We start from the raw sequence: 26564 nt of genomic DNA, 5'->3' as shown, positions 1-26564 counted from the left end.
CACTTCTTTTTTAGGGCTGTGAAGCAATTAAAATTACATGATGTGGCAATTAATTCATCTAATTGATCGCAAATTGATCACATATCACATTTGGGGCCAAAATGTCATGTAAAGCCATTATAAGACAGATGTTCAGAAGCTAAAACGGCCATCATTTTGTTTTTATAAGATGAAATATTATTTGTACATAATTATAGACCAAAATAGTTTGGTTACCAATATTAAGAAATGTCATCCTTTTCCCCAAAGAAACGGTAATTCAGGTTTAAAACGACATGAGGGTAAGTGAATGTAAAGAAGCAGAATTTTCTTTTTCTTTCTCATCACCAATTTATTAGTATTGTAATTTTTTGAACACTGTTCAATTTCTTTGAAGAATCAAAAACTGCCAGTAGGTGGCGGTAAATGTCATTGATTGATTGATTGGATTCACTGAATTCGTTCGGAATGCAGTAAATGACTCGTTATGAATTGATTAACTCAAGAAACTTATTCAGAAAACAGACAATGCTATAAAATATTTCGTAATAGTAATTTCTTATTTATTTAACTGTTTTATTTATTTATCATCAGCATGACATGTGCACTCGACAAAAATAGCACTCGTATGATATGTGCTTGTGTGATTGCATAACTAAATAAATATGAGACAAAAGCTCATTCAGGGTCATATGTTTTGCACAAATGTTTTTAATTGTGGGTTCTTTCTGACAGTAGGCCTATTCTGTATGTTATATCACACAGTAAGGTGTGCGAGCATCGTATTTGTCACCAGTCAACTGTATGAAATGTAAGATGACCTGCATGAGTCAAAATTAAGATACAGTTTACACCATTCATTCACAGACGGCCATTATATTAAATCTAGAAAACTTCTACCAGGATACTGGACATGACTACTAACCAGAGAGCAGAAGAAACAATAAAAGCTAATAAAACGATTGAGAAGGCTTCTGATGTTGAGGGATGGGGACAGAGATGATAAAACTCAAGTGTTGTATACAGTAACAGCATTGGGTTAATGAGGTTTTCTATGAAGTGCTTTTGTTGAATGTTGATTCACTGAGAAATCAAACGCTGGTTTTGTGTAATTATGTTGGGATGGGCATTTGTTTGTAATGGGGTTTTAGGGGAATATATCATCACAGACCCGTATTACAGGTTTTTCAAATGCCACATTAGTCACAAAATTGATACTGAATGGTGTTTATGTACTGTAAGAGATATTATGTTTATTCACTGTCTTTTAAACACTATGATGGCTGTAAATGGGAGACACGAGGGCGGTCTGAAGGGTCTTGTGTGCTTGTAACATGGGTTTTGAGTTTGACTGACACAAGAGGAGGTGTGTTCTGTAGTGTCAGTCTTCGTGATGTTCGTTGTCTTTCATGCAGAAGGTTCTGGAATGTCTTTGTCTACAGTGACACGTCACTGGAACAGAAACAAGACACACCCAGATCAATGATGTGTGTTAAAGAACATAACAAATGCATTCAAACAGTAGGATTTAAATGAATGAAAATACTGTAAGTGTTGATACTCATGATAACCGAAGGCGGTGGATGTTTGTTTCCAACCAGCCAGTTAAAATCAATGTTCTCCATCTTCGCAAACCTGCTGGACGGTGATAAAAAAAGAAGAGTGTTATGGTTATAGTGTATCGTGTTGTGTGGAGACATTAGTTTCAAACCATTGATAGAGATCATGACAACAGGGTCCAGTCAAACCAACGTCAAAATCGAAACAATCTCCACATTGAGGCAGAAGTGGTTGAATCTCTCCGTCACACAGAACGTCGGTTCATCTCTCTCCACAAATCAACTGCGAAGAAAGTCAGTGATGAGACAATTCGTTCGTGGTGTTCGTTCCACTCTTCGTAGCCCGAGGTCTTCAAAGGACGTCTACTCCCAATTCCAGTCTAATAAACGTCACAAACATTAATAGAGTAAGAAAGCATAAAACAGTGTGTGTGTTTTTTTATTTATTTAATGGTGTAATTATGCACTATGTAACATGTCGGTCACTCAGGTAAAACACATTCAAGCGAATAAAGGATATTTTAATGTATCAATTTATGTTAAAACGTAACGTGCATCGACGTCGAGAGAATGCTCAATGATTTAGCACGGCCAGCTGATGTCGATCCATGTGTCATCAATGTAGTAGTCACGTTATCCCGTTAGGGTGTTGTTTAACCATGGTATTGGTATGGTTATACCACATGTGGAAAACAGTTCACCGAACGCATCAAGGGTTAATTTAACTTGGTACAGAATACAACCGACGCGATACACCGCTGAAAAAAGAGGGTGTGCATTCGACCACACATGGACAAGCCACTGATGAAACTGCGTAAAACTCGAGGCAGTCTCCATTACTGCGGTGTCTGATGCATGTGTGGTTTCAGGAATCATCACCTCCGTGGATTCCCGTGAACCGCGAGACATGATGCACGATTCGGGTTTCTATGTAGATCGAACACCTGTTTGTACTCGTGTGCTTGCTTGTGTTCTCCTCGGTGATTTAGTCGCTCGCAACGTGTAGCCTCGTTCACGTCTCGTACGCAACGTCGAGTCTAGTTCGTAACGTGTAGCATCGTTCGAGTCTCGTTAGTAACGTGTGGTTTTTCCGTATTCTGTCATTTCGTCGCTCGTTCAGTTTCTGTCCATGAGTTGCCTCGCTGGCTTGAGCTATGTCAAGCAATGAAGCTCTCGTCTGATGTGTATTATTTATACCCTAGAGGGGGCGTGTCAAAACAGATGTCAGATGTTAATTGGCCAGGTAAATCTCAGGCGATATGATGTCATGTCTAGAAGCTTCTGACTGGGGATTTCCAACATCATCACTTTCATTTTCATCAAGCGCAGTATTATTAAAGGTTTTGTTTTTCCACGACACAGAAAATGTGCTCAGTAAATGTGTCCTCAGTTTGTACATAATTGTGTTGTATTCTATAAATAAATTTAGTTTATATAAAAAGTATTTTGATTCTGTGATGTGATAAGTTGTGACTTACCTGTGCAGCTAAACTGTGGGGTACATGCGCACACACACACACACACACGTTTTATTATCTCCGTGGGGACAGTCCATAGGCGTAATGAGTTGTATACTGTACAAACTGTATATTTTATCCCCTATCCCTAACCCCTAAACCTAAAGATCATAGAAAAGTTTTTCCTGTAACTGAAATCATTACATGTGACCGCAGGTTCTCTATATGGGATTGACATCTGGGGAGTTGCTTTTTCTGCAATATTTAAAATGCATGGGATCACGCTGCATAATAATCTTTAAACAATGTGAATGAACACTACGACAGCTTCAGCAGAAACGGAGCATTTATGTCACTGCCAATACTTTTGGCCATGAATGTAGGCTACATAAAAGTATGTTATTCAATAAACAGATTTCTTTGGATCATGGTATACAAGTGTGAGCATGACATGTACAGTATTTTTCCATTCTCCAGGTTATGTTGAGTTGGGTGTGGCACACCTGTACAGGTAAATCACTGCCTGATTTATCCTTTCTTGGATAAAAGAGATTAATTTTTTACCCAAAAATGAAATTCTGTCATGATTTACTCACCCTAAAGTTGTTCCAAACCAACCTGTATACATTTCTTTGTTGTGATGAACACAAAGGAAGATATTTGGAAGAATGTCCATAACCAAACAGATCTCATCACCCATTTACTGTGGGAGTCAAACTGAGATGAGATCTGTTCGGTTACTGACAATCTTTTCATTTTTGGGTGGAGTGACCATTTAATATATTCCTTGTATTAACTGTCATGTGTTTGTGTATTCACATATTCTTCACACTGTGCAGAATTTAACAGCTTCTTAACTGAACCATCACGGCTCTGTGTCACTCAGGCATTACTGTGCATTTCAGGGAAAAATATTTCACCTGTTCCTCACATGCAGAAAGCAATTCCTCACAATAAACTCACAGATGCAGTTTTGTATTTTATTGGTGTTTATTGTGGACAATTTGTATTATAAACGGAACAAATATTCTAAAAGCAAGGATGATAGAAAAAGAGGCAGAAAACGTATTTAACTAAATAAACACGCATACAAAGATTACATTTACTGCACAATTCATTGATCAACAGACATAAAAACAGGCTGTGATTGGTCAGAGGTCATGTGACCCAGAGATTAGAAACACTGTATAACTCTGGTCAAAGAAATCCAGACCCACTAAATATTTAACATTTAAACATCTAACATGTTCTCTAACCTAAAATCTGTAACCTCATAATGAATAAAACGTTTTAACAATGCAATATTGCTGGAGTAGGAGTGTGATGTTGCTCTATATCAGAATGGCTGCGATTAGGCCAGAGGCACGAGTACAGGAGGCAATCACAGCCGCTGACATCGAGCGCTATCACACGACTACAAGAGAGATGTTGCATTTACATCAGTTCGACAACACAAGTGTGTAGATAAAGGAAAAGGGGAACTACTTTCTTCCGCCACAAATTTAAGCCCAGCATAACAGTTAAACAAACATCCACTACTCATTCCAAACCCTCTTTTAAATTAGCGCTGTGCTGCTTTAGTGAAGTTATTAGTGAGAAATAATGAGGCAGGTCATGCGTGTGAATGAAAGAGATTGTGAAAGACAACTCGCTGAGAATGCGTTATTCCCTCTGCACTGCTGCACTTGCCACAGTTTTTTAATGTAAACATGCGCTTGATTGCTGTGGCTCTTTCTCACTCTCTTTTTTATATATTTCTGACGAACAAACTTGATCTTGCCAATCAATGTTAGCTGATGTTGCATGACGGTTAGCATAGGCGTAACTTATGTTTTGATGGCTTGTATTAAAATAACGCAGTCAGTAATGGAAGTACATGATCGTTTTGTATCTGTATTAGTCTAGCATTCGTTGTATGACGTTAAAAGTAAACCCATATGAGATGGTTGTTTTCACATTTAATTTCTCACTTCCAGGGCTAGGATTAGCACAGAGGATGCCGCACTTTGCATTTTAAAGGTATGTTGGCACTATAAAAGTCAGTCGTTTTACACTATATGTGCACATTGACAGGTAAGTATCTATTTCTATTTTAGTAGTGAAAGTAGCACTGTTTCAGTATACTTTAAATGTTTTCTTCTTCAAAAACAATTAAAACTGTTAAATTGTGGAAATTCCTCATTATTTTATTGTGGTCGATTCATATATGGTATTTTGTTTTAAATAGGCCTACAAAATTCTGATTAAATCCCAAATTATTTTAATGTTCATATTTTTTATTGTAATATAAACTAATTCATTTAATGTTTCATTTAATGTTCACTGCTAAATATCACTAACATAATGTTTACTTTCTAAAATATATGGAATGTTACATGGGTAGCTGAACTGTATGGTCAAAAGACAAACAAGAACAAAAGTGAGAGGCCCTCAAAATACAGATTTTAAACATACTGTTATGTTTTAATGTCTGGAGTAGAAATTGCGGGGGATTAAAAAGCCTTCAGCGTCTTCGTGTCATAAACCATCTTCACGCATAAGTAAGTAGTTTAAATAATCGAAGCGTAGCGTATTTCCGCTCTTGAGTGTAGGTGACGTATTTCTGCTTTTGAGTGGAGCTCCACTCGCCCCATCGTCTGCAGCCAGCCCCTATTGATCAAAGTCGGACAAATTGTCTAACCAGAATGCATTGCTGTTGTCAGGGGCTGCAGATTCTTGCGGCGCCGCATGAAGTGAAAGTGACCTGTTTGTCAGGTATGGTGGCCCATACCCGAAATGTGACCTCTGCATTTAACCCATCCAGAGAGTAGTGAACACACGTACCCCCGGAGCAGTGGGCAGCTATCACTGCAGCGCCCGGGGAGCAAGTAGGGATCAGGTGTCTTGCTCAAGGTTTCCATAGTAAGTTTTGTCCCTGTGTGAAGATGCTGCAGGCAATCGTGAAGCGCAAATTCGTGTTCTGAACTGAAGTTAACTTCAGAGATGAACTTCAGCTGATTTCAGATCTCCTGTGTGCAGGGAGTAGAGAGCAGTGAACACTGTGTAGGGACCTGGGCTGCGTTTCCTGATAACGTTGTCTCTTAGCGCACTACGAAGACTCTAAAGGCACAACTTAACTCAAGTTATACCTTTTCTAGGCGTGTTCCCGAACTTTACCTTTTGAGGTTACTTCAGGTAAACCTTCTTAAGTGCGACGTTAGCAGGTGCCGTCCATGGCGGTGGTGCTGAATAGGTTGATATCGATGCCTCAAGAATCCATTGTTCGCTCTATACCTTGCGTTATGGAGTGGGTAAAGTATTGAGAAAACAATGTTTATTATAAAGAAACGCTTTAGAAATAGTAGAAATTGCATTTATCAGGGCTCACTGAAATAGTGTAAATAAGAAAGGTGTATGTGTGTGTTTATAATTTTGCAAGAGTCCGATCCCACACCCTCACGACCATACGTTTTCTGCGTTAACCAGCTACATTAACTTTTGAAAAGGTCATTTATATTCTCATAGTTTGCCATCATGTGTTAATGTTCTCCACGATCTGTGTTGATTCACATTATTGGCGTAAATCACTCATTTGTGTATAGGGATAAGTGTCCCATCCAGAATGCCGATCACTCGCGGGACACCCGCAATGGCATGGGAGCCGTGATGTGCCTCCATCACGTCGTGCCTGACGAAACGCATACGTATGTAATCGGTGGCATGACGGAGCAGGATGTTTGTCACTGAGTACACCTGAAGCGATCTGTCGTACACCTGAACAGAGCTGGTATACATGAGCCCACACACACATCTCACAGTAGCAAACCACAGCTGAAGCCGAACAGACAAAGTAATCTCATTTACTGCTGTGTCTGATTCAGCTGTGTCAGGCGTCTGTATGTTAACTGCTGTGGATTCAAGTGAACCGCGAGACATCTTGAAGAATGATCCGGACTTCCAGAAAATATGACCGGACACCTGGCAGCTCTTTCTTCGCAGACTAGAGACTCAAATGGGGAAAGTGCAAGTGACAGCTCAATTTTATATCATATGAATGAGGTGTGTCTAAACAAGTGTCGGATGTTCATTGGCCAGGTATCCATCCAATGAACAGTCTTCAGGACACTCAGGCCATATCCTTCAGACTGTAAATCTTATTATATTTGCATTGTCATTGTGTTGAATGTCTGTACTAGAAGCTTCCAACACCAAAGAAAAAAACATCCTTGTGTGTGTAGTAAAGCTCTTCTGATTCTGATATGATGTCAAGTGGTAGAAAATTCTAGTAGGGGTTTGTAGACCAACAATTTGACTTTCAATTTACATTTAGGGAACATTCAAGAGATCTTTGTTTTTCCTTGGCACAGAATATTTGTTTTCACTGCCTACGTTTCATTTTATATTAAATGTTGTTTGACTCACACATCATTGCCAGATATACACTCACCTAAAGGATTATTAGGAACACCATACTAATACGGTGTTTGACCCCCTTTCGCCTTCAGAACTGCCTTAATTCTACGTGGCATTGATTCAACAAGGTGCTGAAAGCATTCTTTAGAAATGTTGGCCCATATTGATAGGATAGCATCTTGCAGTTGATGGAGATTTGTGGGATGCACATCCAGGGCACGAAGCTCCCGTTCCACCACATCCCAAAGATGTTCTATCGGGTTGAGATCTGGTGACTGTGGGGGCCATTCTAGTACAGTGAACTCATTGTCATGTTCAAGAAACCAATTTGAAATGATTCGAGCTTTGTGACATGGTGCATTATCCTGCTGGAAGTAGCCATTAGAGGATGGGTACATGGTGGTCATAAAGGGATGGACATGGTCAGAAACAATGCTCAGGTAGGCCGTGGCATTTAAACGATGCCCAATTGGCACTAAGGGGCCTAAAGTGTGCCAAGAAAACATCCCCCACACCATTACACCACCACCACCAGCCTGCACAGTGGTAACAAGGCATGATGGATCCATGTTCTCATTCTGTTTACGCCAAATTCTGACTCTACCATTTGAATGTCTCAACAGAAATCGAGACTCATCAGACCAGGCAACATTTTTCCAGTCTTCAACTGTCCAATTTTGGTGAGCTCGTGCAAATTGTAGCCTCTTTTTCCTATTTGTAGTGGAGATGAGTGGTACCCGGTGGGGTCTTCTGCTGTTGTAGCCCATCTGCCTCAAGGTTGTGCGTGTTGTGGCTTCACAAATGCTTTGCTGCATACCTCGGTTGTAACGAGTGGTTATTTCAGTCAAAGTTGCTCTTCTATCAGCTTGAATCAGTCGGCCCATTCTCCTCTGACCTCTAGCATCAACAAGGCATTTTCGCCCACAGGACTGCCGCATACTGGATGTTTTTCCCTTTTCACACCATTCTTTGTAAACCCTAGAAATGGTTGTGCGTGAAAATCCCAGTAACTGAGCAGATTGTGAAATACTCAGACCGGCCCGTCTGGCACCAACAACCATGCCACGCTCAAAATTGCTTAAATCACCTTTCTTTCCCATTCTGACATTCAGTTTGGAGTTCAGGAGATTGTCTTGACCAGGACCACACCCCTAAATGCATTGAAGCAACTGCCATGTGATTGGTTGATTAGATAATTGCATTAATGAGAAATTGAACAGGTGTTCCTAATAATCCTTTAGGTGAGTGTAGAATGAAACTTTACTTAATTTAAAATAAATAAAACAAGACAAAATATTTGTATCATCTTTTCAGGAAACAATAGCAATGTCATCATATGACATTCTGGGTTAGACAGATGAACAGGGAGGGTGTTATGGGTCATACATACAATTCTATAACAAGTACAAGCATGTCCACTCTGTTAGGCAATTTTCATCAAAAAATTACGAGGAGGAAGAAAGTGGGAATTAATCACTATAAATTCTGAAGTATTTTGCTAAATTCCATTTACATATAATGTAGCGACAAATTTTACCTTAGTGTGTCCACCCCGCTGTCTTAGGTATACTGGTAATTCAGATTTATGTAATTATATACAGTATATTCAGTATCTGAAAATGTATACATTTACTTTACGGTTGTTTTACTCCGTTAAAGTCTCACTTCATGCAGTTTTTAAAATGATTCTCTTTCGTGATGAACACGTCATTAACAGTGTTTAAATATAAATAAAAATGGACAAAATATGTTTTAAAGTTAATTTGCAATCTCTCCAAATCAAGGTACAGAACTTGGGTGTGGGTCATAACAGTACAATATTGGAACAAAGAGTAGTTCAATTGTAAAGATGAAGGCTCTCTATACACAATTGTATATGGTTCAGTACAGGCTAATGAATCATCACATATAATAAAACAAATGTTATCTTATGATGCAGGAATCTTTTCTTTCAGATTTCTGACAAGCAAACCAAACTGATCTGTAAGGTCTAGTCCAACCACAGTCACGACACATTTGCAAAACAAAGGTTCAGTACACAAATGACGCAAACAAAGACTTTCCATCATGTCCACAGAGTTCACTTTGTTTTTATTCTATTCAGAATGATTCAGAGATAATCTCTCAGAATGGACACTTTGATGCTTAGTTTTTGCGGGATGAACATATTTAGATTATTGATCATGATCATATTCAGATATTCACCATTTACAACAGCCATTAGATGGAACAAAACATTTTTGCAGGGTTTCAGGGTTAAGTCCTCATTGAGAGGATCACAGGTCCAGTTTTGGATTGTATATTTCAGTAAATAAGCATGTGTACATGTGGAGAAATATTGTAGACATTTACTAAATTCAGTTTTACAGAACATGCATTTCAAAAGTAACAATACAAACAAGCAAGCGTGCAAAAAGTATTGTTTTACAGCACAACCAAGTAACATAAACATAAAAACATAAGCAGAAAAAACAGCTTTGATTGGTCAGATGTCATTTAACCCACAGATTAAAAACATTGTGTAAGTCTTATCAACATTCACATAATATTAAACATTTAAGCTTCCTAAAATCTGTGAACAAATAAACAAAAATCAATCGAAACTTGATTCAAACAAGATGTATCCTTTTGTCCATACAACATTTGTTCACAGCAAGATTTGTTAAGCTTAATAAAATAAAGTAGTCCAACCAAGGTCATGACACATTTGCAAAACAAAGTTTATGTGCTTAAACAATTCAAACTCATACTTTCCGTCATGTCCACACTGTTCACTTTGATTTAATTCTATTCAGAAATCTCATTTTCAAACTGCTGCAGAGTTTCATTTACACTTTTTTGCAGTATGGACAGCGCCGGCGCGGTGGGCCGTGCCCCCCTAGCGGTCATTGATGCCCCTCCTTAAAAAGGCCATGGCGTGGCCCAAAAAATATCCCTTTTAGTTATTCTTTTAATATTAAATGTGCAAACTGTAACTTAAATGAAATAAAATGAAATGAACGGGGAAAACGCATAACTTTGGTTGTTCATGACGTTACTAGGCTTGGTCATCATTGGTCAATGCTTATTGGTTGCTGAGTGAACTTGTTACATTTGATTTGCAGCGCGCAGAATCCATTTCAAGTTCGTGGCTTGTCCAATAGGCTACTTGCTGCCTGAATGCGTGCCTCAGTTATGTCAGCGGTCCTGTCCTGTTACTTATATGTTGTCCAGGGGTGTTTTTGATGATGGTGGAGGCTGGTGTTGTCTAATGTTTATAACCAGTGGTAGGCCTACTTAATTGTTTTCTGGAAGTGCATAAACTGCTGAGAGGTGGTAAACTATTTCTGACATGTGTTGCGGGAATATGGGCATTGTCCCTTTAAGAAGCATGGGGTTTGTAGTCCTGGCCGTACTGAATGATGGGAAAAGTAGTGCGGGTGCAGGGTATTCACGTTAGGGTTGCACGGTGCAACGGTAGCATCGCGATGCTAAAGCTTCAAAATACCCGCGATGCCTCTCTATTTTTGAAACGGTAGTATCGTAGTACCGTAGTTAATGTTGCATATGCGCATTAATATTTATTTGAACACGTACATCTGCCTTTTTGCGGTGTTTATCTCCTAAATGAATGTGTGTTTTGAATGACTCGGACGAGTTGATGATTCAAATTGGCGATTTGAACGAGTTGGTTAAATGATTCACTAACTCAGTGGGAAATTGACGCCCCCTACTGGCCGTTTTACTTCTGCATTTAAAATAAGCCTAATATTTCCCTTTATAAAGACCGCTGTATCTATGAAATTTGTCCAACATTTGAATTAGTTCCCACGTGAAAAATGATCTAGTGTACTTTAGTATTTACTACAGTAAACTAGTAAAGCCCATAGACACTAGTGTCTTACCATTGTAAATATTTAAGTATACTACAGTATTTGCTACAGTTTATCCAATTACTACAGTTAATACAACAACATATTCTAGTGCAAAGTATAATACAGTTTACTACAGTAAATACAAAATGTTTCATCTAAATCTGTGTTTTTTGTATAGATTTGAATTATGAACATGGCACAGCATCGTGATACTACTTGGTATCGAGATACATCAGCTGGTATAGTATCGTAAAACATGATTATGGGACCGTGACAACCCTAATTCACGTATGTGAGAGAAAAGTAGCAGACGGAGAAAAGGAGAGTAAGCTGCTTTAGAGGTTTTGTTGTTTTCTTTATAAGTTCGTCAAACCACCCGGGAGTTCAAGTGATTGTCAAATGGTGTAGTGATGGATGGAGCTCTCGCTGACGAGATGAAACAACGTGCTTCGTAACAACTTTGTCGGCTCATCATTGTGAGAAATGGACCAGAGCAAACTGTTGCAGCTAACATTAACCGCGATCGGAGAGGCGGATTAACAAAAGGGTAACACATGTCAGAGATGGGTAAACTGCATTTATTTGCGTTTAGCCTCCACTACAGCCCTCCGCTGTGTGCTGGAGTAGAGAGAGGGCATAACTTTACCCCTTTCTGCCTTTTATTATCGTCTTCGTGTGTGTGACTGACTAAACTGTGTGTGCATAGGGCTACCACATAGCCTCGACTAAGTGACATGATATGGAAATTAACAACAACAAGAATAAACGAAATTAGCAAATAATATTAATTAATAAAAAAAAAAAACGTGTTTAGTTTTTTATAGCATTTCTGCTGTGTTGGACTTGACTATACTGTCGCCACTGCGTCAAAATATTTCTCAAACGGCAGTGCCCCCCGCCGATGACCCAATGCCCCTCCAGTAGATCTGCTCTGAGTATGGTCATTTTTAGCTTATGACAGAATTGTAGTCATGCAGCAAAACAAATAAAACTGAGAACAAAATACACATCTCGCATATTAGCAAATGCTGATATTATAAATGAATGCTGCAAACACACACACACGCGCACACACACACACACACACACACACACACACACACACACACACACTGTGTCGTCTGGTCTTCAGTATGGAATCTGGTTTTGATAGTACTGGATCATATCATATGTTTTGCTCCTGAAACATATATTTCATTTTTGTTTCTTACTACATTATATATTATATCATTAATTATATTTAAACATTTAAAATATAAGAAACTAAATTTGTGTGGGTGTGAGAGAGAGAGACTGACCTGCTACTCAGAAAGCAGTTCTGTATGACTTTGATGATAAAAGCTGCTGCTTCTTTCTCACTCACTCCAGGATTAAAACGCTGCCTGAAATAAAAAAATGTTTTTGTAATTTATTACTTTATTCTTTATTTTACTGCTAAATATTGTCTTAAAAACAAGAAACAATGTTTACAGTACTTTATACCTGAAGTTTAAATGCCAATGCATGACATTTCTATACGTCTGAATGTATAGCAGAGATTTGTTGCTGTAAACTCACTTCAGCAGTTTGATGGTCTGACCGCGGAAGCAGGGCAGTCCTGTATCCAACATCAGTGTTACCAAGGCAACCACAGCATCCATATACGGCCTGCAGCGTGATTTAAATAAATTCAGTGTCCAGTTCTGACACATTAACACTGTGTGACAACAAAACACACACACGTCACCTGACGGCCAGGTACCCGCGCACACACATCTCCATGAACCATTTGAATGGCGTGGCCTCCATCTTCCCTCCCATGATCATCACCATCTCATCCGTCAGTTTGATGTCCGGCTCCCAGCCCAGATTCCCACCCGGAGAACTTTCAAACATGAAGCCGAAATCTGAAGAGGACAAACACACGAGAGCCAATCATAATCGACATCTGATGCAATTTGCCTTGTTAAGTTTTAAAGATCATTTTTGCTAATTGATTAGCTTGAATTGTATTTGTTGGATATTAAAATAACATCAAAGACAAGAGGTTTGGAGGTTTTACAGATGTGCACAGAGCACATCAGTGTGTGTTTGTGGGATCTCACCGATGTGGATGAGATGTCCCTGTCGGTCTAACATGATGTTGCCATTGTGTCTGTCTTTAATCTGAAGCAGAAAGAGCAACAGACTGTACGCAGCCATACTCCTGATGAAGTTATACCTCGCCTGAGACAGACAGACCGAGAGTGAGTGAGCAAGCGAAACATCTTTCATCCATGTTGATGATAGCATGTGGTTTGTCTCACCTTCTGGAATGCCAGTGTGGATTCATCTCCGTATTGGTTGCGGAAATAATCGTACATTCCAAAATCTGTCTGTCGGCCGAGCTGATCTCTGGATTTACAGTCTGGAATACATTCAATAACTCCACACTGCCGTATAAACACAACATACAACCACATGATCACTTGTTCTATGTACAAATCTGTTTAAGCTGCTGCTGCTGTCACACATGAGAGACTCTTCTGCTCCTCACAGAACAGTAAAGTAACTTTACTATCATTCACTAACTAGAAACAAAGCTGACAGGCATACAGACTTCCACAGATATTTCGACAGAAAAGTCAAACTCACTCCTGGTGCCGTCGCAACGACCCTGTATGGAAACACGAAGAGATCCAACCCCACCAGCTGAAAGATGTTCTTAAACAAACCAATGATCTGTAGAGCCAACATGTCCTACAGAGAGAAACACAACACAATACTGTCATTTTACCACGGTTAAAGTCCCAGTGAAATTAAAAATGACAATTCCTATTTTTTCATGAAATATTGCAGAGTTTATTGTAAATAGTTGATCAATGTGTGTCGTTCTCTTTTTAAAATTTGTGTGGCCTCATAATCTTCAATTAAAATCTGAAAATGCACTTCAGTCCTGTCATGACGATCCATCTTAAATGATGTATGTTAGACGGCTTGGGCGGAGCATCCGTTAACTCCTCCCCTTCACCTGTCAGTCGGCTGCCAGTTCCATTTCAAAATGCAACGGCTGTTTTTATACATCCAATCAAATCGCAGAGAAAGACGAAAGCCACACCCACTTTTTTCATTAGAAATTCTATTTCACTCGGAAGTGCGTCAAAATGCGGAAGTAAAAACGATCGCAACTTCCGGTTCACAGGGACTTTAAGTGCCAAGTGAAGTTTGCAACCTAGTAGAAAGCAAAAATGATTTCCATTCAGCAAATAATATAGTCAATAGGAAGCTGTTTACAATAGCTAAGCAAACTGATGTGAGGTCACAGGTGAATGTTTATTCACTACTTTGAATGTGGCTCATCCAATCAGATTTTAGGAGAGGATCTATACGAGTTAATAAGAAATGAATGAAATGGAAGTGCGCACACACACACACACACCTGTCTGCAGTCGTCTCCTACTTTAAAGATGGCCGCCTGCCAACAGATCTTCTGCGCTTCTTCATCACTGCCAGCTTCATCCAGTGAATCTGTTCGACACAGCAAACCTACACAAACACAGCACAAAACATTCAAGAGTGTCACCATACATGTGTTTGTAACGTGACAGTGAATTCAAGGTTATAGTACCCTGGGTTTATCTCAGTTTTCTTTTTACAGTGTACTTGATTCAGACATCAGTGTCAAGTATTCGGACCTCGTACTGTACATTTGGGTTAATTGGAAACGCTGATGAACGAATACAATCCAATCAATTCAGCTCCAAACAAACAGCGGTAATATTTTGATGTTTATATACTGTACTGGATGCAAACTAGAGTTGTTATTTAAAAAAATTAATCGCTCATGGTGTACTCAGATTGACTATTGTAAAGTAGATTTTTCAGGTTTTACATCATGCAATGATCACGACAACCACACGTGAACCTCGAACCATCCACACAGGAGAAAAGTGTTGGATTCAACCACAGATGGCGACAGAGCGGTTTCATTTGTATCAGAAAGTTTAAGATCAACATATCGTTTGACGTTCACAGGGACGTGAAGGGAGTGGGTTTGTACCTTCTTTCTCCAGCTCACTCACTCCACAGCGCTTCACCTTAAATTTGGCCAGATACGGCGCTTTAGCGGCACTGAAACGACAAACACAAAGTGAAAGGCATCAGACAGACGTCAGCTGTCAAAGATGATGATGATGTTTAATGTTCACTCCACCTCTGCATTGGTGTCCCGGATTTATAGTCAATGTCTAAGACTATCGCCTCCGGGTTACTGGGCAGATAACAGCCTAAAACATCATCAAGAATGTTTCAGAATCAATATTTAAAGTTGTCATAAGTTCAGATTGTTGTGGTTATGACGAGATGTTTTTTATAACCTGGCTGGACTTTGATGTCAGACAGAGCTCTCAGACACGCTCTCCTGCGCGCGTCTCCTTTAGGAATGGGTCTGATGGATCAATACAAATTTATAGACATTAAACTTGATCAACTTCTATATCAACTAAATACGGACTGTGGTCAGTGATGTCAGACGGGGGTTTTCGTGTACTTTATAATGGCGGAGACATTGGTGATCTTATTGAAGAAGTCAAACTCTCGCAGGTAGAAATATTTGGCCGGACCGGACAGAGAACCGATGATCTCCTCAACCATCTGCTCCAGAAGATCCCCAATGTCAGCTAGAAAACAAACACGACATGAATACCGCGGTAAAGCACTGACAGGAGAGCTGAGGAGGAGTTTTACTCACCATCTTTCTGATGTCCCTCCTCATCCGTGTAGATGTTGGTCTTCATGTTCCAGATGAACTGATGTGCGAGAAGCTGAGACGTCTGAGCCGCCCACAAGATGTATTCTCGCACATATCCCATCTACACACACATGTTGGGTTTCCATGTTTTATGGGGACATTCCATAGACGCAATGGTTTTTATACTGTACAAACTGTATCTCATATTCCCTCCCCCTAACCCTAACAATCACACACAACTGTCTGCTCTTTTACATTTTCACAAAAGTTCATTCTGTGTGATTTATAAGCTCGTTTCCTCATGGGGACCAAAAAATGTCCCCACAAGGACAAGGGTTTTGGATATTGCCATCTTTGTGGGGACATTTTGTCCCCATACCGTAGGGTTTACCCTTCCCACACACACGTTTAGTAGTTCACATCACACAAGTTATCAGAAGAAAGTGAACTAAAACTTAAACAATCCCCGACACTGATGTGTATATTACCATGATTATGTGAGACCTTGACCGCTATATACACTCAAAGAATGAATAGTTTTCTCTCACGAATGTGTGGTTTCACTTCAAAAGATGTTTATTGACACACAGTCATTTGGATTACTTTCATGATTGATGTTTGTGCTTTCAATATAACATTTGACCAGGTTTCACTGAAGAAAATAAGGGATGTCATCAGGGGCGGCCGTTGCAATCCGGAGGTCCATTTCAAAGAAACAGTTGGAGGCCTAACATTTGTTTAATAATCACTGTATTTCACATTTTTATATGTCGGCCACTAGCGTATTAAACAAATTCTATCCACCCTGTATTTTATTTGTTTAAACAGAACTATTTTACAATCACTAAAAGATTATTTTTGTAGAAATAAAATAAATTTAGTTCAGTCGGACGCTACAGATGAATTAAGCCGCTTCTTATTAAAGGCGAGTCAAGACGATGGCGGAGACAAAAGGGCAAGAGACGGTTTGTTAGTATTTTGTTCATTTAACATCAGGGAATTTGTCTTTGTTTTATTGTTATTGTGTATTTATTAAAACAACAATTATTTGATTTTGTGTTGTAATGCTTATATTATGTAATATCATTCTTATTCGATTTTATTCATAAAACTACGTTAAATATAAGCGGGTTTGTCATAGTGCTGTTTAATTGTTTATGGATTATTTGTTAAAAGAAATGAGCAAACATTTCGAGCGTAATTTTGTTACAAGAAAAAGATCTAATGTTAAAGATGAAAAATGTTGTCTAAAGTTTATTATTCCGTGGAGAAAATATTCCTGCCTAAATAATTCGAATAGCATGTGTTCCCACTTACCCCCATTACCACACTTATACCATTCTGAGTGCTCAAAAAAAGCTCGGAGAAGATTTCCTTTATCCAGCGATCTCATAACGTTGCGTTTAATGCCATGGTGGCAAATATTTCTATTTAAAATAACTCTTACAGGGTTTGTTTGCCCCCTCTCTTGAAACTAAAGTTTCTTTTATAAATAATTCTCTCTCAAGTCCTGGTGCTTGTGCGGCGTGATGGCAGGGAACTCATCTTTTTCGAGTGCAAGCGCTACTGGATGGCATGAGGGCGAGTAAATGATGACCGAATGTTCATATTTGGGAGAAGAACTCTGTTGAAGTTAACTATAAACGACATTTACAGTCCATTTGACATCTCCATTGTGACGTGTGATTTTGTTGATTGGATGGATGGTCAGAACGGAGCAGAATGTGAGTTTGCAGTGGATCGGGACTGAAATACCTTGTCATAGCGCAGAGCCTGAACGATCTGAGGAATGTAGAAGAGAATAGCGTCCTGTTGAAAGACACATGAATGACACATTGAACATCGTCTCTGATAAAGAACTTTAACAGCGAGCGTGTTCTAGTGTGACCGCACCGGTGGGAACGAGCGCAGGACTTTAACAGCGTATTGTGCGGTCAGCGGGTGCGGTGGATACATGCTGGAGAAATACGACAGGCCTGTGGGGGGGTCGGCCGGAGCCCAGCATAAGATATGACTCAACTCTGGAGAATCGGCATCTATAGTGTGCCACGTCACTAAGAACTGAAGAACAACACAAATACACACAATTACAGTTATTAGCCGTGAAGATCAAAGTCTGAATAACACACATTATAACAATCCTGAATGTGATAGACAATACTTTAAACTGCTGTCAATCATTCAACTAGAAAATATTTATCAAATATCATTCCTCAGATTTTCCCAATGAACAAAAAGATAAAAATAAGACGTGACCCTTTAAAGTCCCAGTGAACCGGAAGTTGCCATTCGTCTTTACTTCCGTATTTTGACACATTTCCGAGTGAAATGGAATTTCTAATGAGAAAAATAGTGGGCGTGGCTTTCGTCTTTCTCTGTGATTTGATTGGATGGATAAAAACAGCCGTTGCATTTTGAAATGAAACTGGCAGCAGACTGACAGGTGAAGGGGAGGAGTTAACGGATGCTCCGCCCAAGCCGTCTAACATACGTCATTTAAGATGGATCGTCATTACAGGACTGAAGTGCATTTTCAGATTTTAACTGAAGATTATGAGGCCACACAAAATTTAAAAAGAGAACGACCCACGTTGAACAATTTACAATAAACACTGCAATATTTCATGTGAAAATAGGAATGGTCATTTTTTATTTCACTGGGACTTTAATAAGATTTTCAGACATGACTAAACTGATGTCTTGCACAACGTCACATTCTATGCATGTTGAATTAGGAGCGATTCACATTTTGCGTCTAAAACCGCACGGAAAACGCGAGCCGCACTGCTTTCTCTAGTCAAATCACCCGCGGTGCGCGAGCAACACTCTGAAAAGTTGAAATATTTCCATGCGGCTCCCTATTTGCGCAAAAGACGCGAAATGTGAATCGCCCCTAAATCGTGTGTATCTGAATACGATGTAATATTTTGATATTTGAAGTATTTATATTGTTGCAGGTTTTACCTTCACAGCTTCAGGAATATCGCTGACCGCTCCCGGATAAAGACGAACCAAACGTGTCACCTCTGAAAAAATGGCTTCTGTGTTCTTGAACCTTTAAAACAGGACATCATAAAGAACATGTGATCTGATGAGAGAGGACACAGATGATGTCATCACACACGCACACACACACCTGGCAGGCAGCTGTAGGGCGAGGTAAGGTGCGATGCTCCAGGCGAGGTTCACGTTGTCTTTCCACTGTTTCTCGGTCAGACTGATGTATTTGGATCTCCAGTTGGCGATGCTGGTCTCCACAGACTGTTCAGCGGATATCTGAAGCTCCTGACTGCCCAGAGGACTGTACCATGTGGTCAAACGCTCCACCTCACTCGCCTACACGCACACAACACAAACACATCTGTCTGAATGATGCCTTAAATCGCTTGTCCTGTAAAGACATTCATGAGATCACATGAGATTATATCTCACCAGCAGAGCTAGAAGCAGTGTTCTGCGCTTCATGAAGTACTTATGCAGCTGTGTTCCTCTGTTTGTCTTCTTCGACAGACCTGAGAGAGAGAGTTTAATCATCTTGTACAATATCATTCCACAGCATCATCGGGGAGAAAAGGGAGAGAACGTAAGATCTGTGTGTGTGTGTGAGAGAACCTGATTTTTTGGAGAGTGTGGAGACTCCACTGGACAGCGGGTATGTGTTGATCCAGCCCTGCGTGACCGTCTGTCTGGAGCCCACGGCCGCGTCCAGACCGCTCCTGGAGTCAGTGACCGCCATCACAGACAGACTGTGCACAGACACATCCTGAGGATCTGACACCGACACACACGACATCAGCATCACAAACACAACTACACTTTACACATATGACTATTTTCACAGGAAAACACTGTAGTGAACTATAGTAAAATTCCTACATACTACAGGGTTTTTGAACCTTACTATAGTAAATATTAAAGTATAATGCAGCATTTACACTAGTTTAACCAAATACTACAGTTAATTCTACAGCAACACTTTTGTATACTCCCATTTACTATAGTATATACACTACACTACATAGTACACTACAGTATTTACTAGAGCATATCAGTTTACTATAATAAATACTTTAGTACACTGCGATTTTACTACAGTTTATCTATTCACTATAGATATAATACTACAAATACTATAGTATACTATAATTTACTTGTTTATTATGTCATAATAAAGTATACTACAGTATTTACTAGAGCGTATCAGATCACTATACATATAATACTGCAAATACTATAGTATACTATAATTTACTTGTTTATTATGTCATATACTATAGTACACTACAGTATTTACTAGAGCGTATCAGATCACAATAGATATAATACTGCAAATACTATAGTATACTATAATTTACTTGTTTATTATGTCATAATAAAGTATACTACAGTATTTACTAGAGCGTATCAGATCACTATACATATAATACTGCAAATACTATAGTATACTGTAATTTACTACAGTTTATTATGGCATATACTATAGTACACTACAGTATTTACTAGAGCCTATCAATTCACTATTTTTTATAATACTACAAATATTATAGTACACTACAACTTACTAGTTTATTATGACATATACTACAGTATTTGCTAGAGCCTATCGTTAGTAGTATACTACAATTCACTACAGTTTACTATAGTAAATACTGCAGTTTATCCATTTACTATAGTAAATATACTAAATAATACTAGAGTATACAAGTATTATGTTCATGTGGTTTAATAGAATCTTTAGTTGAATGAAGAGGAGTTGTTACCTGGTGGTACGAGTTGTGTAGCAGTGAGATATTTCTTATCTGACAGCAGACACGCGTAAAACTTTATAATAATACTGATGTCCTCACGCAGACGCTTGTCTGGCTGTGTGGGGAACCGCGGGGCCACACTGACACACACACACACACACACACACACACACACACACACACACAACATTAACTGATCTAAAACTAAATATATTCCTTCATTATTTATTGTTGTGCGTTTGTGTTTGTTCACCTGAAGTAATCAAAGGCTGTGGAGTAGATTTTCTCTCTGAGGACATTACGGATGGTGGCGTTTGTCACAACATCAGCATGCAGAAGAGTTAGAGCCAGAGTCAAGAGCCTGAAACACAGTGTAGTGAGCACATATAAACACAAGCATTAAAGAAATGCATCAATGATCATATAAATGCTGTCAATCATTCACAGATGCAGAGGTGCTATGATGTGTGTGTGAATCAGCACCTGAATCTGGGTCCTATAGCAGCTACATGACGGTTCAGACAGCTCTTGGGTCCACCGACACCGATGGAGAGAGCTCTCTGAACTAGACTCGTGAAAATCTCCACCTGATCCGCACTGCTGTACTTGGCGATTTCAAATCTCTGCACTAAAAACTACACAAACACACTTTATTATGATGCGAGGTTTACATGTTTATTTTAATGCATATGACAAGCCGCTCACAATAAGCAATACTGTAGAATATTATTATACTATATTCTATATACTGTACTAATATTTACTCTAGTAAACTGTGGTATAATACAGTACAGTATATTAATGTCCCATTCTGGTCATGCATACTATAGTATTCTGTAGTACAGGTATTTATTATAGTGAATTAATAAACTGTTGTAAATACCGTAGTATACTAGAATATTTACCATGGTAAGGTTTAAAAACACTACAATATCTCAGAATTTTAAAACGGTTTGCTAAAGTAAACACTAAAGTGATTAGGTATTATTTTTAATTGGTATCTGAAACAGTATGCACGCAGTATGTCAGAATAAACGCAGTGTACAGTCCTGTGCGCTCTGGCTGTAGAAGGTTATCCAGGTTTTGAGCACACTTTAAGAAGCATGTTAGCTGTATACTACAACAAGAGTAAAAGTAGTTTGTGTGATGCAGACCTCAATCCAGAGAGAATGTGGGGTGACGTCAGGTGGGCGGGGCACAGGCTGACGCTCCTCTGACGCTGCTAAAGGGTCCGCCTCCGGTTCCATCTCTGAGAAGAGACCCATCTTCAGCTCCACAGTCATCTGCCACGCTCCTGCCATCTCACGCATAAACTACACACACACACATCGGCGTGAGCTCGGTGTTTTACATCACACTGCTGTATCTGTCAATCACACGTCTGGAGCGTCACCTGTACTTCAATCCCGGCGCGTGCGGCGAGCAGCCACTCCCAGCATGCGATGGCCGTCTCCATGCCCTGCTCCACAAACATCTTCAGAGGAGACCAGCACAGATGATGAAGTAAGTGAAGATCCAGCTCTGACAACAGACAGACAGCGTTTGAGTTTGTCATTCAGAGATCATCTGTACGTTTAGTGTGGATGTGCGTCACCTTTAGTGCTGATGAGGAGCGCTGTCATTTTAAACATGCTCTGTGTGAAAGCGTCCGAGTCTTTTTTCTTCAGAGCTTCAGACATCTGACACACCATCAGCTTACTGAGATTTGACTCGCTGTGTGTCGCCTGAGCGAACTGCAGCATCCCTGCCACCTACACACACACGTACAGAAGAAAATCACATAACATACACAAAACACACACACACAGTGTCCGAGTTAATGTCCAGGTCTCATTTCCAAAAGAAATGTTAGCAAAAACATATAGTTATTAAAGGGATAGTTCACTCAAAAATGAAAATTCTGTCATCACTTACTCACCCTCAGGTTGTTCCAAACCTGTATAAATGTCTTTGTTCTACTAAAACAAATGAAGATTTTGTAAGAATGTCAGTAAACAAACAGATCTCATCCCCCATTGACTCCCATAGTGTTTATTTTCTCTACTATGGCAGTGAATGGGGGATGAGATCTGTTTGGTTACCGACATTCTTCCAAATATCTCCATTTGTGTTCAGCAGAACAAAGACATTTATACAGGTTTGAAACACCTGAGGGTGAGTAAATGATGACAGGATTTTGGGTGAAGTATCCCTTTAATACATTAAGTCGAAATAAAACGGATCTAAAATCTTTTTAAATTACTGTAATGCACAAACAAATCCTCATTTTCATTGCTGTGATGTGTCTGTATTTTTCACATTTTTTCAGACTATCTCAGATTCTCAGACTTCTTTATATTTTCTTTATGCAAAACATTTTTTTGTATGTTTCTTTTACTTTTGTGGTTAATTATTTAAGGTAAAGATGAAATTAAATCATAAACACTACGAAGTGTCTGTACTTCTCCAGTGTAGCGGTTCCTCAGGTTCAGAGATGCCATGAAGTTGGAATAATCTTTCTTCACACACGTGGGTCTTTCGGTCAGCTGGGTCACCTGAAGATGATAAAAACTCAAACATCACTACCATCACATCAGTGTCATCAGTCACATCAGTGTACAACCAATCAAAACGTTAATAAACACAACAATAAAAGAAATGAGTGCCACTGTACAAACCTAAGGAAAAGCTGCCTGGGAGGAAGGGGGAGGGACACATAGCAGACCACGCCCACCAACCCAATGACCAGCCAATCAGGCACACACACAGATGAGTTAACAGGCCAGCAGGTTAGATGTGATGGAGTACAAACAGCACAAAACAAAAATAAAATGGCACAACACACACATCAGCATTACGTTTAAAGCCAAAAATAAAATTAAAGAATAAAGTGACCGTGCTTTAACCTAACGTAACCTAAACCTTAAATGAGTATTAAATAAACAAATATAGACACTTACAAACACTCTTAAAGAAGTGTTACTAGTTACTTCACTCAAAATCAGCCACACACACACTAATAACACACTAATAACACACTAATAACACACACCAATAACAGATGTTCTGTCAAATGCAAATTCACACGTGTGTGACGATGACAGGATCTAAGTATTATCACTCTACAGTTTGGGAAATGTATCTACAACAACATAAATATCCATGTTTCCCACACTCTCTTTCACCAAATAAACAAAAAAATGAAATATTAAATAAATATACCAGCTACTAAAACTTATTCATGTGTAAAATGCAGTATGGAGGACGAAAAATGAATAAATAAATATATGCAGAAATGAATAAATAAATTCACGCAGAAATAAATAAATACATGCAGACATGTATAAATAATTAAGTCAATAAATAAAAGAATACATAAATGCGTAATTTTTTTTTTTACTTTGTACCATTTTTGTACTGCTACATTTATTTCTGTATCTCTACATTTATTTATTTCTGTATATCTGTGTCCGTATGTTAATAAGGTAGGCGGTTCTTCTCAATGCAGGATAGGTTGTTTGCACATGACGTCACGTTACTGCGTTTGAGTAGCGGGAAGTGCAGATGGCGGCCGGCCATGAAGCGTTTTCTACTCTACATTGGACTTACACATACTCAAAATGCCTCTTTTGCGTTGTTTAGGGTTCCCTAAATCCATCAAACCAGAAAAAGGATGACACGTGGATTGTTTGGGCCGTAACAGCGATGACAGGTGTGGGTTTTTTTTGGCAGTAACAGGAATGATGGGTGTTTTGGGGGCAGTAACAGAGACTCGCGTGTGCTTTCTCACCCCGAGCGTTGAGCTCTGACGGTTGTATCCTGCGAAACTGAGAATACTTTCAGTGGCCATCGCCAGACCGGTGTGCTGTGACAAACCCGGCATCCAGTTCTGATGTTTATTCAGATACTCCTACAAAACACAAAGAACAGATGTATTCCTCTGTAGCTCCTTATAAAATACTCTTGATCTGCGTTGTGTGTTGTGCTCACCTGAAGATGGGACTTGGTGACCGAAGCAGCCCATTTCATGGCCTCTTTCAAGATCTCTCCACAGCGGGCGGCAAAGTCTTTCACGATGCCCTACATGACAAACACAGGGCTTAGACCGGTCTCAGACGCAGTTCATCTAGGACACGGGTAAGGCTTGGTTTGGTCTCACCTCTCTGGCCTCATGTGTGTCCGGGACGGTTATTCTGTACGGAGTGTCGGGGATGTCGTAGTAAGGCTGATCTTTATGAATGTCCTGTCAGAGGGAAACAGACTATTGTGTTATTTGGCTGACATACAAGTGTAAATGTGTTTAACTGCGGTCACGTATGATGTTATGGAGACTCACAGCGCTGAGAGAGAGAGACAGAGTCTGTAAGATATCCAACATGGTCTTCAAAACTCTTCCACTCCACAAGAGATGAGGAAACCTGAAGGAGACGTGGACAGAAGCAGAAGTCAATATATTGCTAAGCTAAGAGCTAACTATCTGAAAACATGCCTAGGCTGCTTGACTGGGCTCAGCGTGTGTTAACTGGGACTAGCCTGGTCAAAGTGGTTTGCTGAATGGTTTTTAAGGGGTTTTGGAAGAGAAACCAGAACCAGCCAAAAACAGCCGAGACCAACAAAAACAACTAAGACCAGCAAACCAAGGGAATACATTACACATTAAGTATAACATGGACCTTATATAGATTCATTTATTCAGTACTTTTAAATGAAAAGCTCACTGCAATCGCAAACATGGCTGAGCAAATCCAAGTCATTTACGTTTCAGCGAGTCCAGAAAGATATTTGTCTGCAACCCTGCGGATCCTTTTGTGGGTGTGGTTAAAGTTGACCAATAGGAACTGCGCGTGTCGCTCAAGCTCCTCCTCGTGCTCTTTAGTCTTGGGCTGAAACAGCGAGCGGTACAATCATCAATAATCAATGATCACTAATCCATACGGCTGAGAGAACCTGAAAAAACTGACCTTCTCAGCCATCATCTGCAGGAAAACCTCAAAGACTTTATCACCCACACATATCACACACTGCATCATACCTGCACGTGTGTGTGCGCATGTGTGTGTGTGTGCACGTGTGTGTGTGGGTGGTTGAGGGAGAGAGACACAAAGAGAGAGGGTGTCATTACTTGTTTTATGTATGAAGTTTTTCCAATAATGTAACTACACAGAATCATGCAATGATTCAGAGCTCACTAAGAATGAGTATACCTATAAACAATTAAACAAAATTATAAATATTAGATCTTTTTTTAAGAATATATTTATTGATTTTCAACTTTTAAACACAACAACTTATCAAATAAACAAAAAATAAATAAATTAGGTTTAAAAAAATCGGCTCACCACTTAATTAGATTTAGATCATTTTAATGGGATGAGAACACATAAACACTGAGATCTAAATTAAATATCATTTAAAGAACAAAGAATGTCATGATTGCCTCATAGTTATTATAGTTTTGATTTTAGTTTTTCATTTAGTTTTATAAATATTTTCAACTAGCTTTTATTTTTAGATTTTTATTTTTTGTGTTAATTTTAGTTGGGGTTATTTTGAGCAATTTTGTAATTTAGGTCATTTTATAATTTATTTGTTTATTTTTGATGTTGCTATATAAGATTAATTAATTTTGATTTCAATGAACAGAAACGTTTTCAAAATTTTCAGTTTTCTGACCTGACTTGTCTTTCTGGATGGCTTTGTCCTCAAAATACCTGAACATCACCTGGAAACGGTCGGCATCATTTGAGTGCAACATTCTGAGAGCGAGCGATAGCGATAGAGAGCGAGAGAGCAAGAGAGAGAGACAGAGAGGGAGAGAGAGAGAGAGAGAGAGAGAGACAGAGAGAGACAGAGAGAGAGAGAGAGAGAGAGAGAGAGACAGAGAGAGA

At 39.3% G+C, this 26564-nt stretch overlaps 1 protein-coding gene across 1 annotated transcript in view; it reads right to left on the bottom strand.

The window, feature by feature from the left end:
* Window positions 1–9428: 9428 nt before the first annotated feature.
* pi4kab (phosphatidylinositol 4-kinase, catalytic, alpha b) overlaps window positions 9429–26564 on the bottom strand; it is a 40584-nt gene continuing 23448 nt past the window's right edge. The window contains exons 23-55 of the mRNA XM_057356000.1: window positions 26350–26432; window positions 25638–25708; window positions 25435–25559; window positions 25013–25094; window positions 24836–24919; window positions 24667–24756; window positions 24467–24586; window positions 23139–23231; window positions 22292–22448; window positions 22091–22218; window positions 21852–22010; window positions 21181–21332; window positions 20951–21058; window positions 20710–20837; window positions 19562–19720; window positions 19382–19461; window positions 19086–19285; window positions 18914–19004; window positions 17843–18010; window positions 17705–17758; window positions 15950–16070; window positions 15749–15878; window positions 15576–15646; window positions 15413–15485; window positions 15260–15330; window positions 14639–14745; window positions 13855–13959; window positions 13527–13652; window positions 13326–13446; window positions 12968–13127; window positions 12799–12888; window positions 12540–12623; window positions 9429–12421 (exon numbers count right to left, since the gene is read on the bottom strand). Coding sequence (XP_057211983.1) covers window positions 12370–12421; window positions 12540–12623; window positions 12799–12888; window positions 12968–13127; window positions 13326–13446; window positions 13527–13652; window positions 13855–13959; window positions 14639–14745; window positions 15260–15330; window positions 15413–15485; window positions 15576–15646; window positions 15749–15878; window positions 15950–16070; window positions 17705–17758; window positions 17843–18010; window positions 18914–19004; window positions 19086–19285; window positions 19382–19461; window positions 19562–19720; window positions 20710–20837; window positions 20951–21058; window positions 21181–21332; window positions 21852–22010; window positions 22091–22218; window positions 22292–22448; window positions 23139–23231; window positions 24467–24586; window positions 24667–24756; window positions 24836–24919; window positions 25013–25094; window positions 25435–25559; window positions 25638–25708; window positions 26350–26432 — 3643 coding nt within the window. The 3' untranslated portion in view covers window positions 9429–12369. The remainder of the gene's footprint in view (window positions 12422–12539; window positions 12624–12798; window positions 12889–12967; window positions 13128–13325; window positions 13447–13526; window positions 13653–13854; window positions 13960–14638; window positions 14746–15259; window positions 15331–15412; window positions 15486–15575; window positions 15647–15748; window positions 15879–15949; window positions 16071–17704; window positions 17759–17842; window positions 18011–18913; window positions 19005–19085; window positions 19286–19381; window positions 19462–19561; window positions 19721–20709; window positions 20838–20950; window positions 21059–21180; window positions 21333–21851; window positions 22011–22090; window positions 22219–22291; window positions 22449–23138; window positions 23232–24466; window positions 24587–24666; window positions 24757–24835; window positions 24920–25012; window positions 25095–25434; window positions 25560–25637; window positions 25709–26349; window positions 26433–26564) is intronic.

This window comes from Triplophysa rosa, linkage group LG17 (assembly GCF_024868665.1).
Source record: "Triplophysa rosa linkage group LG17, Trosa_1v2, whole genome shotgun sequence".
Lineage (NCBI taxonomy): Eukaryota > Metazoa > Chordata > Actinopteri > Cypriniformes > Nemacheilidae > Triplophysa > Triplophysa rosa.
Note: the sequence above shows the minus strand (reverse complement) of the source record. Positions and strands in the feature narration are given on the sequence as shown.